This window comes from Camarhynchus parvulus, chromosome 26 (genome assembly GCF_901933205.1).
Source record: "Camarhynchus parvulus chromosome 26, STF_HiC, whole genome shotgun sequence".
Classification (NCBI taxonomy): Eukaryota; Metazoa; Chordata; class Aves; order Passeriformes; family Thraupidae; genus Camarhynchus; species Camarhynchus parvulus.
In genome coordinates, this window is record NC_044596.1 from 1,581,552 (window position 1) to 1,598,955 (window position 17,404).

General features: G+C 56.9%; 1 protein-coding gene across 1 annotated transcript in view; it reads right to left on the bottom strand.

Moving 5' to 3' along the window:
- KIF21B (kinesin family member 21B) overlaps positions 1 to 17,404 on the bottom strand; it is a 55,419-nt gene that overhangs the window by 12,955 nt on the left and 25,060 nt on the right. The window contains 23 exon segments of the mRNA XM_030965682.1: positions 2,055 to 2,235; positions 2,466 to 2,602; positions 4,653 to 4,691; positions 5,312 to 5,425; positions 5,549 to 5,623; positions 6,091 to 6,296; positions 6,725 to 6,782; positions 7,061 to 7,121; positions 7,689 to 7,854; positions 7,960 to 8,061; positions 8,830 to 9,024; positions 9,122 to 9,269; positions 10,117 to 10,346; positions 11,103 to 11,171; positions 11,512 to 11,619; positions 11,757 to 11,814; positions 11,816 to 11,954; positions 12,529 to 12,720; positions 13,688 to 13,805; positions 14,253 to 14,334; positions 14,622 to 14,846; positions 15,644 to 15,707; positions 15,816 to 16,005. Of these exon segments, the coding sequence (XP_030821542.1) occupies positions 2,055 to 2,235; positions 2,466 to 2,602; positions 4,653 to 4,691; positions 5,312 to 5,425; positions 5,549 to 5,623; positions 6,091 to 6,296; positions 6,725 to 6,782; positions 7,061 to 7,121; positions 7,689 to 7,854; positions 7,960 to 8,061; positions 8,830 to 9,024; positions 9,122 to 9,269; positions 10,117 to 10,346; positions 11,103 to 11,171; positions 11,512 to 11,619; positions 11,757 to 11,814; positions 11,816 to 11,954; positions 12,529 to 12,720; positions 13,688 to 13,805; positions 14,253 to 14,334; positions 14,622 to 14,846; positions 15,644 to 15,707; positions 15,816 to 16,005 (2,957 nt within the window).

The window sequence follows — 17,404 nt, forward strand, 5'->3', positions numbered from 1 at the left end:
AAGCAGCACAGAATGTGAAAAATAGAAAAGCCAAAACCTGAGGCTCTCATCAGGGAGGATGAGACCAGAGGCACTGAGGAACCACGGGGCTGTCCCCAGGCTGCCACAGCTGGGTCCCACACTGAGGAAAGGCCCTGAAGGATCCCTGTCCCTCTGGCCACAATGGGACCAACAGGAGCCCTGTCCCACAGGCCAGCCTGCAAAGGCAGCCAAGGATCAGGGTCTGTGCATGACTCGGAGCATCCTGCCCTGGCTTCCAGCTGAGTGTGCTCTGCTCTCCTCCCGTGCCTCTCTGCTTCCCACAGGAAGAGCTGGTGAGTGCTGGCACCCAGCACAGGGCAGCGAGGTCTTGGCCTCTGTGCCAAGAGAGAAGCCAAGGCAGGTGAGCTGAGGCTGGATGGAGAAAGGAGACCTGTGCCAGAGCAAGTGGGTAACTCTGACCCACTATAGGAATGTGCCCCATGCTGACAGAGTGACAAAACTATCCTTTGTCCCCTTAAAAAGGAAAGAAGCCCAGAACACTCTCTCCTCAATTAGGTGAAAAAACCCCCTCATAGGCCTGGGGACTTCACCTCAAACTTAAGGACAGCCAATTTGACAGAAGCCAAAAAGTCCCAGCTGGGCAATTTACTAGAAAAAGAAGAGAACAAAGAAACAAATCACTTTTGTGGGGTGTTTTACCAGGAGCAAGAACCTCTTGCACTTGGCTCGATTTTTCTCTGTTATTTTGCCTTTTATTAAACCTTTTTGTTTCCAACACTACCTCAGAAGCCATCCTGCTGATTTTATGCCTCCAAAGGTAGCTGAGATATCTTGGGTGAGTAATAAACCTCCAAGAGCTTATGAGACCTGGCTCGAGAAGGCTCCTATTACTCCCTACCATACTGTCCTAACCTTTGAGCCCTACTCCAGACTGGCAGCCACAGCTACCATCTGTTCCACAATCCCTTCTGGTCCTCAAACTCCTCACAGAGCCCCATGTTTCCCACTGAAGAGGCCGTGATTTACCCAGCCTCTCTGCTGTTTGTGGCTGTGCCCTCCATGGGAGCTGCCAGCTCTCAGAACAGCTGCAAAACCTCTACAAAGCTCCTGACCCTTAACAAGCGCTGGATTCTGCACCTGGGACACAGCAGCCCTGGCTGTGTGTACACAGCAGGGAACAGAGGCTGGAGAGCAGCTGTGGGAAGGGACCTGGGCATCCTGGTCAATGTAAATGAGCCAGCAGTGCCCTGGCAGCCAGGAGGGACATCCATGTCCTGGACACACCAGGCACAGCATGGCCAGCTGGGCAGAGGGGATTGTCCTGCCCTGCTCTGCACTGGGGTAGCCTCACCTCAAGTCCTTGGTGCAGTTTTGAGCACCACAATATAAAAAAGACATTAAACCATTGGAGAGCATCCTAAGGAGGGCCATGACAATGGTGAAAGGTCTGGAGGGGAAGCCTCATGAGGGGCAGCTGAGGTCACTTGGTTTGTTCAGCCTAGAGGAGACCTCACTGGGGTCTTCAACATCCTCCTGAGGGGCAGCAGAGGGACAGGTACTGATCTCTTCCCTCTCATGACAAGTGACAGTATTGGAATAATATCGACAGGACTCACAGGAATGGCTGGAGCTGAGCTGGGAGACGTTTAGGTTGGATGTCAGGAAAAGGTTCTTCCCCCAGAGGGTGCTGGGGCACTGAACAGGCTCCCCAGGAAATGGGCACAGCTCCGAGCCTGTCTGAGTTCAAGAAGTGTTTGAACAATGCTCCCAGACACTGGATGGGATTGTTGGGGTGTCCTGCACAAGGCCAGGAGGTGGACTTGATGATCCTGATGGGTCTTTTCCAACTTAGCATATTCTGTGATTTTATGACCCCAAGTCTTTGCTGCAGGAGTCCCCATGAGTTCCCCCACCCCCAACCTCTCCCAACCTCCCTGTTCCCTGGGGAAGCAGCACTGCAAACTGGCACTAAGGAGGTGTATCTGGCCACATCCCCAGCCCCTGCAGGTTCTGGAAATGGCTTCTGCAGAGCCAGAGAAGCCCAGAGTGCCCAGGTCCCCGAGCTGACGTACGTGAGCGTGCGGACGCAGCGGGCGGAGTCGCGGATGTCCCACACCTTGATGTACGACGTGGACACGGTGAACACCAGCCCCGTGTGGCTGCAGTACTTGATGGAGACCACATTGTTGGGGTGGCCCTTGAGAGAGGCGATTTCCTGGCCTGTCACCAGGTTCCACATCTTGCAGCTGCGGTCTGTGGGAGGAACAACGTGCCCAAGAGTGTTGGGAGGTCTCCTCTAAGGGCTTGGTGGCCTAGGGACAATATTGCCTCTGAGCATGTCCCCCCACCCACAGGGCCAGAGGAAAGGAGCCAGCCAGCCCCAGCACAGGGGCAGGGCTCAACACTGAAGACAGGACCATCCCTGTAATGCCAACATTTCCCCTGCTCCCACAGCATCTGCATCCTCCCTGCCCATCACCCACCTTTGGAACCGGTGAAGAGCAGCTCATCGGTGGCATCCAGGCAGAGGACAGGCTTGGTGTGCCCCTCTGCCACTGAGACACACTGCAGAGGGGCTGTCCGGGCATTCTTGGTGCCACCCACCGGGTTGATGATGCCCCTTCACAGGAGAGAGAGAACAGGTACAGTGCAGGGTGGAGAGGCACGGTGCCCACAGCCCCAGGGCATGGAAGAACATGAGCTGGCTCACACCAAGCCCCGAGTGAGACAGGCTGCTCCACCTGAAGGTGGCCTGTCTGAGCTGAGGTCTCTGTGGAAACCCCAGAATGTCCCCATGGGCACCCCCTGCCCACCTCTGTCCCTGCCATCAGACAGGGAAAGGGGGAGGCTGCCCAGTGACCTCTGCTCTCCCTCCAAACCTCTCCTGTCTCACCAGCACAGACGCAGGACAGTTCAGGAGACTCAGCTCCTTGGCCTGAGGTCCATTTTGGGGCAAGCTGTGCCCTCTCCAGCCTGAAGCTGGAGCTCTCCTGGGATAATGTTTCAGAGTTCCAGTATCAGCACCCCATCCCTTGGAGGCTGTCACCCTCTGGCTGGTGGCATTTGAAGACAGGGCCTCGCTCCTTCACACAGATCCCAAGGGTGACAAAGGGCAGCACCAGCATCTGCCCCCCACATCCCTGCTGCAATGGCTGTTCCTGTCCCCACTGCTGGCTCTGGGCAGGAGAGCACCTACCCCTGCCGAGGAACACTGCTCTGTGTCCTGGGGGACATCACCTGCCAAACCCTCCACTTCAGACATGCTCAGGTGCTGAGCACCACCAGCCTGACCCTCCTGTGTGTGACCCCTGGCAGGGGTGTGACCTGGTCACAAGCACAGCCACAACACCCCAAGTTGTGCTAGTTTCTTCTTACAGGCAGGCAAACTGATGCATGGGGCTAGAGAAGGGCAAGGCTTGCATTAGTTGTGAGGACAAGCACAGGCTCATTAATTGGGTTTGGAAATCACATGCATGTGATGTTCCTCAGCTCTGCACTTACCAAAGCCAAGCCAACAGCCCTCCCCTCACTCCCAGAGCTTCCACCAGCCTCAAAGCAACTGAATCCAAGGGGAAATCCCTGTGCTGCATCCTCCATGGACTTTGAGTGGCTCCCTGACTACAAACTGCCCAGAGTGACCCTCTCAGACTGGTCTGGTGTCACCTCCCCAGTGACAGGGGGCCTGCAGGAGCTCAGGGCACAGGCAGAGGGAGGGGACACCTGGGTGCTGGACAGCTGATCATGGAATCATGGAATGGGTTGGGTTGGGAGGGACTTTAGGCACCATCTCATTCCATGCCCGTGCCATGAGCAGGGACACCTTCCACTAGACCAGGTGGCTCCAAACCCCATCCAACCTGGCCTTGGACACTTCCAGGGATGGGGCAGCCACAGCTGCTCTGGAAAAGCTGTGCCAGGGCCTGCCCACCCTCACAGGGAAGAATCCCTTCCTAACATCTAGTCCAAATCTCTCCTCTTTCAGTTTTAAACTGTTCCCCCTTGTCCTGTCACTATTTGCCCATGTACAAAATTGCTCTCCCTCTCTGTTACAAGCCCCTTCAGGCACTGGAAGGCTGCAATGTTCCTAAAGGATGGGGGAAACGTGGCCCTTGTTCTGGGAGACCTCTGTAGTGAGGTGGATGCAGGGAGAGAAGCCCAGGAGAACCTTAACTCCAAGGCTGAGCTCTGCACCACAATCTGAGATTTCTTTAGGGAGAGACTGACCTTTTCCAACTCAGCACCAGGGCAGCACAACCAGGCACGAGCTGAACCTGAGATAACTGCCTGGAAGAAGCTTGCACCAAGGATGTACTGCAAGCACCCTTCCCCATCATCTCACCATCCTGCTGGAGAGCTGGGGAAGGGCTGGGACGTGGTGGCCTCATGCTGGCAAGAACCCATCAGAGCTGGAGGAGAACATGCTGCCAACCCAAAGCAGCCAGCACCCACCAGTGAGCCCAGCACCACGCACCAAGGGCTAATCCAAGCAGGAACAGCTTGAACTGACAGCACCAGGCAGCAGAGGTGGCATGCCAGGAGTGACAGACACACAAGCCGGGATGGGGGGAGAGCAGCAAACTGCAGGCAGAGCATGCAGGGACAGGGAGAGCAGGCATCTGACAGAGAGAAGGAGGAGCAGAGGAAGGGATAATAAATAGAATTGTCTATACCTCAGCACCTCCGAGACAGAGGAATCGCTGTCATCAGACCTAGGGGCAGAAAATTAGCAGGATTATGGGAGAGAAAACCCAGACTAGAGAAGGCAGCAGTGGAGTCAGAGGTGGAAGATTGTTATTGCATCCAAGCCAGTGTAGGACAGAGAGAAGGAGAGGAGGGAGGGAGAAGGAGAAGCACACATGGAGAACCAAGGGAGAGCAGAAGAGCAGGAGGGCATGTGAGGAACAGACAGCAGGTCTCCATCAGGGAACACCAGCGCTGCTAGCAAGCCCAGAGCAGCACCTGACCTGCTGCCAGGAGAGGCTGGAGCAGCATTTGTGGCTGGATGCCAGTCCATCAGCTTCCTCTGAGCCCTCATCCCCTCACCCATGCTGCTCCCTTATCTTTCCAGGAGTCCAAGTCTGGTACCGCCCTGTCTGCAGGCAGGCCAGCATTGTGAGCTCAGAGGGGCACAGTGGGCAGGAGCACAGCCCTGCCATGGCAGCTGCTCCATCACAGGGAGAAGCAGGGAGGTCAAGAGATGACAGGACACTGGCTGGAGCCAATCCAAGCCCTGGTGATGCTATACACCCCCACAGGACTCAGCACAGCCCATGTGCTATCCTGGTCTGGGTTCCCCTTGCTCAGACACTCTGACCCCAGCAGGACTCACTTGTCCAAGGCAGATCCCTGGCTCTGGGTGCTCGTGAGACGGGAGAAGACGTTGCGGTCGTTGCGCGGACGGGTGGGTGGGGAGGAGGGCGGTGTGAAGCCAATGTCTGCAGGCCTGAGCCAAAGGATCAGAGGGACACATGACTTGGGAACTGCTCACCTGGCACCTGACTGGGCCCAGAAAGAATCCTGGGCCACACAGCCCCCCTGCCCATGTCCGTGTTTCTCCCAGGCTCACCTGGCAGGCTGCCCACGGTCGTAGGATTTCCGCCGGGTCAGGGGGGAGGTGTCCGAGCCCCGGGACTGCCTGGGACTGCAGCAAGTGAACAAAGCAGAGTGGGTGCCTGCCCTGCCCCAGGATCCCTCCACAATGAACACCTCTGTCCTCCCCCACAAGAGCAAACAAGAGATTGGGCTGGAGTCACAATCTCGAGGCAGCCCACAAGAGCAGAGGCTTTTGGCAGCCCAAGACACCTTCAAAAAAGCTGATAACCCTGAGCAGGGAGCTGGGGACCCTTGTGGTTGTTCTCCTTGCTTCTGAAGTATCCCCTCTCCATCTCCCCCCTTCCTTCCCTGCTTCTGAAGTATCCTCCTCTCCATCTGCAAAGGACACCAGTACACTCTCCAAGCCCCGCTGAGGAAATTCCCCACTGCATGCTGTAGCCAAGCATGGACAGATGCAGGATTGGGCTCCCCTTACCCCTCTGCACCTCCACAGGCCAGGCACAGCTCCCCAGGCCATGCCCCCGAGCCTCCCAGGCACTGGTGGCCCATGCTCACAAGGTGCTGCCCCGGGTGGGCAGGCTGATGGTGCGGGACACCTTCTCCTTGTAATAGGGGTCCCGGATGGAGAAGCCGATCCCGTCCTCCTTGATCTCCATGAGGGACGCCAAGGACTTGGTGATGTTCTTGGTGGACACGTCCAGCGTGGGTCCCAGACACTCAGCTGACACTGCCTTCATCTGCCCCGAAAGCTTGGGCTCTCCCTAGAGCAGGGCAGAGGGCTCAGGGTGGGCACATGGGGGCAATGGGAGCAGGAAGAGTTTGTGCTCTCTGGCCACAAACCAGCTCCCCCACATCCCACCGGGATCCCCATCAGCCAGCTCTCCAGCAAACATGACAGCCTGTACAGAACAGTGGCTGCTTCCCTCCATGGGGATGTCCTCAGTGCCACTCAGATTTGGAAGGTACTGACTGGTGTGGTGGGTGCTTCCCAAGTCTCTGGTGCTCCAGGACAGGACCACTGTAGCAGGAGACCTTGGTTCTGCCCATCCATAAGGCAGCCATGCTGCCTTATGCCAAGCCTGGCTCCCCAAGGTTCAGACTGCAGAGCAGAGGCGTGAAGCATCACTGAACATCCCTCCATCCCTCCTCCCAGCCTCTGTGACCAGGCCACACAAAAAGGCCAACTAACCTTGAACTTGAAGTCATCCTGGCTTGCTGAGCCCTTCATGGTGAAAGACTGGGAGACGCTGCAAGGAGAAAGGAGCAAAAATGGATCTTCAGTGCCAAACTCTCTTCAGAAAGCTGGTGCCACTGCTCCACCAGACTCCTTGGGTCACCCTCTGTCCCCCAGCACCCTTCCTCCAAGGAATGACCAAGCTTTCACTCCCTGCTCGTGTCCAAGAGACATCCTGCTCCCCCCACCAAGGGCTGGGCACCATAGAAAAGCTCAGGTGGGGCTCTGTTCATCCATGCCCCTCTATGAGGTCCATGAATGGCATCAGGCAGTGCCAGGCTGGGTGCTCACCTGCCATCTGAGGCCAGGCTGAACTCTGAAACTTCCTCATCTGTGCTGGTGTAGCCATTCTCTGTGAGAGGGAGACAATGCATCAGCAGAGGGGACCCAGAGGGGACCCCACTGTCACCAGCCCCTCCAAACCCTGCAGCAGAGCGGACAGCCTAGGAAGGCATGAGGGATAACCCAGACCTTTTCCCTGTTATCCATGGCCAGGAGGTCATGGGGGTGAATCAATCCTTGTCCCTGTTATCCATGGCCAGGAGGGCATGAGGGATAACCCAGTCCCTGTCCCTGTTATCCATGGCCAGGAAGGCATTTGGGGTGACCCAATCCTTGTCCCTGTTATCCATGGCCAGGAAGGCATGAGGGATAACCCAGTCCCCGTCCCTGTTATCCATGGCCAGGGGAGTATGGGGGATAACCCAGTCCCCGTCCCTGTTATCCATGGCCAGGAAGGCATTTGGGGTGACCCAGTCCCTGTCCCTGTTATCCAGGGCACACACTCCCACCCAACAGGGCCCTTGGGCAGGGTCCCAGCCACAGCTCCTCCAGGTGCTTCCTGCAGGCCCAGTCCAGGTGGGCACCCAGCCCACAGGCAGCACACCTGGCCTGAAGCTGCACCTGCCTCAGGCCCCACCTTGCTGGACATTGTGGATCAGTGCCTGCAGCTCGGGGTGGGACTCAGCCTTCTCCCTCAGGGCGTCCAGCAGGGCGTGGTTCTGTGAGGAGCTGGCCACGTCTGTCTGCCGCAGGCGCCCCTCCAGCAGCCGGATCTGCGCCTCCTTCTGGGCCACCTGCAGCCCCTGCACAGGCAATGCTGGCACTCAGGCGAGGTCCCGGCACCAGGCCCCACCCTGGCACCCAGAAAGAAGCCCTGTCACACATGCACAGCCCTGCTTGCCCCACACCTTGTCGATGGAAGCTTTCAGGAAGTTGTCCAGCAGCAGCCGGGCTTCGGCCAGGGAGCAGGAGCTGATCACCACCGAGGTGTCTGTGGAGTCCAGCTCCTCCTGAAACACAGAGAGACAAGGGCTGGACGAGTAGGGTAGCTTTTCTGCTGGATGGGCCTCCATGGCAAGCACAGCACTTCCATCACCCAGTCCAACCCTCACCTTCCCCAGTCTGCCCAGTGGCTACTGGGGAGATCCAGCCATGGGACTGTCCAGTGCTGAAGGGTTTATACACTGCTAGAGAAATTCTGGCACAAAACTAGACAGTGAACAGACACCAGGCTCACCCAAATCCACAACCCAAAGCCTAGTGTGAATTAACAACAGCCCTTCATCCCTGCTAATCAAGGTGACAGCTGGGGACAAGCCAGGGACAGCACACAGCCTCCATTTCAGGCTGCAGGCATTGAGGGGAGTTGGGAGCTGCCCAGCTGCATGCCCAGTATCACAACTGGCCACAAAATCTAGATGGTTTCTGCTGGGAAAAAGCCAGTCCTCCTGGGATGTTTCCAGTGCATGAAACAACCATGGGTACAAGTGACCACCAGCCCTGTGGGCAAATGGGGGCTGCAGGCTCCCTACAGTTCCAGGGCAGCAGGACACCAGTATGTCCATGGCCATGCAAGGACTTGCCAGAACTCCTCTCTGTAATTAATCACCTAACGAGAAGTGACTGTGTGGGTGAAGCCCCACCAAGAGTGACAGCTCAGAGGACTCTGGGTCCTCTGAGCAGAGCCCAGCCCCAGCTGGCTGTGCCCAAGGATGCTCTTTCCACAGAGGGATGCTCTCATTTTCTCTCTGCCCGCCAGACCCAGACCTTCTGCCCACCTTGGTCTCCTCAATCTGCATGATGGTGGCCTGGCAGTCTGAAATGCTGTCGTTGATATAGTCAATGTTGGCCCCCAGCACCTCAATCTCCTCGTTCAGCTCTTGCAGACCCTTCTGCTCCTTGGGGCTCTCTGCCTGCAGCTTTGCCCGCTTGCCCAGCAATGCCTCCTGCAGCAGTGACAGCTCCTCACGTTTCTGGGGAAAAGGGAAAGGAAATTAGCACTGTCCACATGGCCACCTCCCTGTCCTGCAGCCACCACCCAGCCCTCTCTGTCCCCAGAGCCGCAGCCACCTTGATGAGCCTCTCCATGTCTGCCTCGAGGTTGACAATGGTCATTCTCTGCATGACAATGTCGAAGATGCGCCGCTCCAGCGACTGCCACTTGAGGCGGGCGGCTTTGCTGAAGGTCTGGCTCGACCCCTTCTTGGGGAACTTCTTCCTACAGCCAGAGGGAAGAAGAGGCATTTGGGCAGATGGCCACACCGTGCTGGAGAGCTAGGCTTGCCCCAGGATCTGGGATCTGGCTGGTCAGAAACAGAGGATACATCTGTGTTGTTTCTGCATTGCCCAACTGTAGGAATGTGCTCTCTGTTGACAGAGTGACAAAACTATCCCTTGTCTCTTTAAAAAGGAAAAAAGCCTAGAAGTTTCTTTCTTTGATTAGGTAAAAGGACACCTCATAGGACTTGGGGGACTTCACCTCAAACTTAAGGATAGCCAAATGGACAGGAGCCAAAAAGTCCTACCTAAGCAATTTACTAAAAAAGAAAAGAACAAAAAAACTAATCACTTTTGTGAGGTGTTTTACCAGGAGCAAGAACCTCTTACACCTGGCTCAGTTTTTCTCTGTATAGAGTTTTGTTATTTTGCCTTTTATTAAAACTTTTCTGTTTCCAACACTACCACAGAAGCCATCCAGCTGATTTTATGCCTTCTAAGGTAGCTGAGCTATCTTGGGTGTGATATAGATCTCCAAGAGCTCATGAGACCTGGCTTGAGGAAACCATACATCACCCAACTTTTCCTCTTAGTAAAGTGGGACAAGAGATGAGTCCAGCAGGGTTTGTGCCACAACATTTAATCCTCATGGAAGGCCAGCTTTGAGCTCAAACCCAGGTGACAGTCACACTCTGCCAGTACAGCTTATCACAGAATCAGTGATTTAATATGGCTCAAGAGGACGCTAAGCAGCCACTAAGCCATCCTTCAATTTCCACCACCCACCAAAAGCCAGGCATGGGATCCCCAGGATGTCTCACCCCCGCCCACCCAGCCCTTTCCCTGACCTGGCAGGCCGAGCCCCATTAATGGAAGCTGAGGAGTCTCCCAGAAAGTTGTTGATTTTCCTGTTCCACTGGCGCACGATGCTGGAGACGGAGCGAGCGCCGCTCTCGGGCTCGGAGGAGGTGGTGCTGGCCGAGACCTCGGCGCCCGAGTCCAGCATGGGCGGCTTTGGGCCCGCCCTGCCCGCCACCCTGTCGGACATGGGCTTGGCCAGACGGCGCAGCGCCGACACCTGCCCCAGGGAGGACAGAGAGGGGGTCTGTGGTGTCACATTTTAGTTCAATGCATGCTCTGTCTCACCCCTGGAAAATGTAAGGTTTATTCCAAGCCTCTGATCCTCCCCTGAAGTGTAATGGATCTGTAATCCCATTGGCCCAAGGCTTATTCCGTGCCCACTTTCAATCTCCCTGTTAAGCTGTAGGGCTAGACCCGGCTCTCTCTTGGCCCTTTTCCCCTCCCTCCTCCTTCCCCCCTTCTCCCTCAGGAACCATGCTGCTCCTGGGGGTGGGACCCCCAATAAACCCTCATCTAATCAGCACCCTCAGAAGCCATCTGGAGTCTCCTTGCGTGCCTGCTGCTACCAGGGAACACACAGCTTAGGGGGGACTCCCTCAAAGGAACAGCAAAGGGTGTCAGATGGGTTTAGGCTGGGCAGCCCCACCCAGCCTAAACCCATCGGCATCACCCCCAGGTCCCCACAGGTCTGAGAGCAGCAAAGCCCAGGGATGTTTGTGCCTCATGGGGCTCCCCCTCTCCGCTCGTAGCCCATTCCTGCCACCAGGCTCTGCTGCTTGGGATGGGGAACTCTGCTGCTGCCTACATCCATTTCCCACCCGGCTCCTGAGCCATAAAACCTCTCCCTGCCTTTTGGGGACCCCATTCCCAAAGCCAGCCCTGTCTGAAAGATGGGATTTCTCTGAGCCCAGCACTGGGGCCCAGACCCCCATGGAAGCTGGGGGACTATGTGGAGGAAACCCCCTTTCCTCACCTCCTGGGTTTTCCTCCGCAGCACTATTTCCTGCTGTCGCTTCTGAGATTCCAGAGCCCTGATCTGGAACTGCATGAGTGAGAAAGAAAAAGACACTTCTGAGGTCCAGCCCAGATGTCGTCGCAGTCCCAGTGCTCCCTTTGGCACAGTCTCACTCCCGATTTTAACAACGAGGAGGCTCCCAGCTTTGAGCTGGCTCTGGCTGCACATTCCCCCCTCCCACAGCATCCCCCACAACTCCAACAGGAGCAGTGGGAAGCCTCTGGAAGCCGTTCATCCAGCTGTGCTCTGCTAGGACCTCCAGTGAGGCTTCACCAAGCTATCTGTGAGCACCTGGAGTGCCAGAGCAGGACAAACACCCCCTTCCCAGCCAGACCAGCCCCCTGCACGGGGCATGCCAGGCTCTGACCTCCTGCCGGCGCTGCTCCTTCTTGAGCTGCGCGATCTCCCGGTTCCTCTTGGTCTCGGCCAGCCGGCGCCGCTGCTGCTCCTCCCGCATCTGCTTCATCAGCGCCACCTGCAAGGAGGGGCCGCTGTGCCACCGCCCCGGGGCACCCCACACCCAGCACACAGCACTCTGCACTTCCCACCAGAGTGCAAAACGCTGTTCCAAGCTTGTCCAGGATCCCTCCCTGCCCCGGCACATCCAGGTACCTTTGCCTTCTTCATCTCGGCCACCTCTGCCTGCAGCTTGCGCAGCTCCCGCTCGTAGGGACTGGTTCTTGAGCAGGCGAGCGTGCTCCTTCTGGGCTGCCTGCAGCTTCTGCAGGTCCCTGTTCATCTCCTTCAGCCGCTTCTCATAGTCTGCCTTGATCTTGTTGGCTTTCTCCTCAGTGTAGCACTCCATGGTGCCTGGTGGGTGGGGAGAGAGCTCACAATGCACCTCAGGATCCTGCTGTACCCACAGCCCTGCCTGGAGGCACCCAGCACTGCATCCCTCCACGTCCCATCTGAGCCCCCCTCACCCATCAGGAACTGGGGTCTGTCTGGGAATCCCTGCTGGAAGAGCTCAGCACAGAGTGGAGACACAGGGCTGACCTGAGCAGAGCTGCAGATTGGGACACACAGCCACACATAGGGGTGACCCTGCCCTGTTTAAGCCTGGAGATCAGGCACATCACTGGCTCTTTTGCCCCTCAGCCCCTCAGTTTCCCCAGGAGTCCCCCCAGCTCCTGATGGTGCTCAAGGCTGGAAGAGGCTTTGCCACCCTTCTGCAGCACCAGCAGGGTGCAGAGCTGTGCAGCTGACTGATGCTGCTCCCATGGCAAGGCAAGCAGAGTCTTGGGGGTGCCAGCGATTCAAGGAGAGGCAGGGGGATGACAGAGCTCTACCAGAGCAAGGGGTGGATGCTTTGACTTAGAGTTAGCTGGGCTTGAGCTGGAACTGGGGTCTGGGAATGGGATCCCAAGGGTGAGGCAGTTCTCACTGAGGTTCTGCAGGACCCGGTCCCGCTCCAGCTGCGTGTCTCGAATCTTGTTCTGCAGTAGGATCAGCTTCTCCTCATACTGGTGCTTGAGGGTCTGCAGCCGCCGCTGGCTGTTCTCCAGCTCGTCAATCAGCTTCTGCTTGATCTCAATCTCACAGGTCAGATCTGCCAGGTCAGCCTGGAAATTCACAGCTGGAGGCAGAGGAGAAAGTCAGGCTGGGAGGCACGGGAAGCATCACTTGCATGGCCCCACTGAGTCACAGTGTTGAAGATTGCAAGGCAAGATGTTTTCCATTACCATCTGTATGGCAGATTATCTTTTGTCAAGTGGGCAGTTTGCCTTATCTCTCTCTGAGTGATCACAATCACTCCTCCCTCGGAAGGGGACACCTGCTGATAACAGCCATTGAATGTCCCTGCATGGCTGATAAGAACTACAGCATCCCACTGGGAGATGTGAGCCCAGAGGGAGGAGCCAAGCATTCCTACCTGGATATAATCCAGAGGTTTTGAGACACCAGCACGGCTTCTCCACTGGATTGCCCAGAGGAACAGCAGCTGCCTCTTCTTCCCCTGGATCTCCAGAGGCAGAGACTGCACCTTTCTCCAGGATCCCTGCTCCAGCAGAACCACCCCTGACACTGCAGGAGGGCTGCAGCCACAATTCCAATTGGACTGCCACCAATACCCTGACCCACAGGGTGTCAGGTTGGGTTCTGACTCTGGCAGTGTTGTTCTAGTGGACTGCATTGTTTATTTTATCCTTTTTTTTTCCTTCCCTATTAAAGAACTGTTATTTCCTGCTCCCATATTTTTGCCTGAGAGCCCCTTAATTTAAAATTTATAGCAATTCAGGGGTGGTGGGGAGGGTTTACATTCTCCATTTCAGGGGAGGCTCCTGCCTTCCTTAGCAGGCACCTGTCTTTCCAAACCAAGACACACAGCATATGGAGAGGGCAGAGGGGCTGATGGGAACCCCCACTGCTGGGGAGCAGCAGCGCCCTCAGAGCACTGCAGCAGCCCTGGGGTTCTTCCAAGTCCCACAGAGCAGACACGGCTGGGGCATGGTGAGCTCTGCCCCCCCAGGAACAGAGCTCATTGCCAGAGATGCCAGCAAGTGCCCTCCATGCCCATGGCTGCACACAGATGTCCACTTTACCCTTCTCCTCTGCATCTGAGTCCGAGTCCACCAGGCTTTCTTCACTGGCCGAGTCCTCATCTTCATCCTCACGCCCATCCTCTTCCTCACAGCCACTCTCATCCTGTTCTTCCTCCTCCTAAGAGATGAGTGCCTAATCTCAGCCAGCAGGATGGTCTGTCCTTCTCCCCACAGCTTCTCCCTCCTCCAAACCTGAGCTCACCCTACAGCAATGGGCCACGGCCCCCCAGGTGGGACTCAGCCTCCCACACAGGATGCCCAGGGGCTGCAGCACCATTTCTGGAACCCCAGCACATCCTGTTGAGAGGAACAGCAATTTGATCCATTCATCCCTTCCTAGCTGACCCCTCTTCATCTATGCTGATTGAAACCAAGCCCCCAAAAACATGGACTCCTCATTCTACACCCAGGCTGACTGGGGGGTACCCAGCTTCTGCCCTGCTCCAGCATGGAGTCCTCAGAAGAGTGACCCTTCCAGTCTGACCTTGGACCCTGTCCCATGGGTGGTAATTTCACTGCTCCACTGCCCAAACACCCCCACAGTGTGAACACAATGCCCACTCACCTCTTCCACCTCATTCTCATCCGTCTCCTCCCCATTGTCCTGCTGCAGTTTCTGCCTCTTCTTAAACGCCTCCTTCTCTGGGCTGGGGGGAACAGAGAGGGGCTGGTGAGTCCCAGCATGAGAGAGGCAGAAACAGCTTCTGCTGGGCCACCTTCCCCTCCCTGCTGCTTTTGGACCCTTTGGGTAAAACAGCTTCTGGAATTACGTGATGGGGAATAGGAGACCAGGGACAGGCAGGGCTGGGAGGGGAATGCAGGCGTGAGGGCTCTGGCCATAGCAAAGCTGGGGGAAGCAGGAGACCCAACCCCAGAGGGACAGACTGAGCCTCCCCCTACCCAACACCTCCCCCTTGCCAACACCTCCACTCACCTCTTCCTTTGCTGCCGCCGCTCTTTCTTCTTGAGGCGCTCCAGGTCCTGCTTGGCCCTTCGGAGCACGTCGGAGGCCTCAGTGTCCAGGGCAGCCGCGGGGCTGCAGAGCCCGGCCAGGCCCGGGCCCGGTGAGGAGCCCACGGGGAACGGGCCCCGCGCAGAGACCCGCGAGAGGCTGCGCCGCAGGGACTCGTTCATGGACTCGCTCTCCAGCAGCTTCGTCCTAGGGAGTGCAAACAGCACAGTCCAACAGGGGCCATCCCACTGGCCCTACAGGGGGGTCTTGTCTGGGTTTAGAATCACAGAGTGGTTTGGGCTAGAAGGGACCTTAAGCCTTATCTCGTTCCACATTCCTGCTATGGAAAGGACAGGGACACCTTCCACTAGACCAGGTTGCTCTGAGCTCCATACACTTGCAGATATGGGAAAACCACAGCTCCTTTGGGCAAACTGTGCCACTGCCTCACCACCCTCACACAGAAGAATTTAAACCTCTCCACTTTTAGTTTAAAGCCATTTTCTCTTGTGCTATCGCTATCTGTCCATGTTAAAAAAAATCCAGCTCTCTCCCTCTTTCTTATAGCCTCCTTTAGGCAGTGGAAGGGGCTCAAGGGTCTCTCCAGAGACTTCTACAGACTGAACATGATGTGCTTGGATGGTGTGAGCCAGGGACAGAGTCACTACTAAGCCATTCCACCTCATGACGGGTCAGAAAGCCACAGTGCTGCCAGACAGGGTACCAGGATCAAGCAGGAGACTGGCATGGACCCACCTTTGGGAGGCAGCAGTCAGTCCCTGAAAGACCCCAGGCACTTCAAACAGGACCTCCCCCTCCATCAATGCCCATACCAAGGACAACAACAGCCAAAGCACTGCCTGGCACCAAGGCTGGGCCTCCTTCAACCCTGCGTAGCAGCAGTGCTTACAGTCCACCCCAGCCACACTGGAGGCACTGAGCTGTGTGAGCCACCCAGCCTCTGGCCCCAGGAGCCCAGACCCCCCAGCTGTGTGCCCGCTCACCTCAGCTCCTCAATCTCCCGGATGTAGTTCTGGATCAGGGCGCCGATGGCTTCGTTCCCATCACCTGCAGTGCACAGGCACCAGTGAGAGAGGCACACCCTGCTGTCCCACAGCCCCTGGCCCAGCTGCTCCCTGGGCTGGCCTCCCATGCCACATACCAGCCCAGCCCCACCTGCTTTGGCCAGCATCATGTTGGCCTCCTGGCTCATGAGGTAGGTGACCCTGCTGTTGATGGCGTCGATGGCCTCCTGCATGGCCTTGACACGCATGCGCAGCGCGCTGTTCTCCTTCTGCAGCATGGCGTTCTCCCGGAACAGGTCGCTGTAGCCCTCCGTGCCATCCTCCCCGATCACCCGCTTGCCCTGGGGGCACAGGAGGGGAGCCCCTGAGGGCAGGGCAGGCTGGGACACAGAGACCCACCTGGGGCACACAGACCCACCCGGGGCACACAGACCCAGCCGGGGCACAGAGACCCACCCGGGGCACACAGACCCACCCGGGACACACAGACCCATCTGGGACACAACACCTGGGGCACAGAGACCCACCCGGGACACACAGACCCACCCGGGACACACAGACCCACCCGGGACACACAGACCCACCCGGGACACACAGACCCATCTGGGACACACAGACCCACCTGGGACACACAGACCCACCTGGGACACACAGACCCACCGACACACAGACCCACCTGGGACACACAGACCCACCTGGGACACACAGACCCACCCGGGGCACACACAAATGAGACACCACCCATCTGGGAAAAGACCACAGACAGACCCACCTGGGCCACACAGACCCACCTGGGACACACAGACCCACCACTGCATCCCTGGGGGCAGCCCCACACAGAGAGCAGGGACCAGGAAAGCCTGAGCTGAACATGCAGAGGGTCAGAGAGGCTTCAGGGTTTCTCCCTGCCTGACCACCCCGAAAACCTGGCCAAGGTCCTGAGCTGGGATCCTGTTTCTTAAGCCTCCTGACTCCTCCTAGCAGTTACTCCTAGGGGTCAGGGGATGGGAGGCAGGAGGGTCTGTCCCACTAAACCTGCCCCAACTCAAACACAAGGAGGGACCTTTCTGCACCTGTCTCTGCCTCCTCACCAGGGCTGCTCCATCAGCTGGATTTGCCTTTGGTGGAGTTCACTTTCCTCACAGCAGCTTTTGTGTGGTGCTGTGTTTGGTGCTGAGAACAGCACTGATCCCACAGGGATGATTTAGCTCCTGCTGAGTCAGGAGCTGTTCTGCCCCTCACCCTGACCCACCAGTGTTGGGCCAGGGGTGCACAAGGAGCTGGGGGGACACAGCCAGGACAGCTGTCCCCCACTCACCACAGGGATATCCCAAACCACAGGGTGTCATGCTCAGCATATAAAGCTGGGGGAAGGAAGAAGAAACAGAGGATGCCTGGAGTGTTGTCCCAAGTCACTGTTACACTTGACAGAGCTCTGCTGGGCTGGGCATGGCTGAACACCTCCCTGTGATGGGACATGGGGAATGAGTTCCTTGCTTTGCTTTACTTCTTAAACTGTATCTAAACCAAGGAGTTTTCTCACTGTTACTCTCCCAATTCTCTCCCCCATTGTAGCAGGCCATGGGCTTGCTAGGGCCCTGTCACAGACATCTTTTATGAAAAATCTTTTTTTTTAGGATTTTTCCTCTTGAGAAGCTGAGAAGCCTCAAGAACAAAATGTAAACAATGGTTATTTGCTGTTGTAGAATGCAGCAAGTAAATCTAACAAGTGATTAGTCT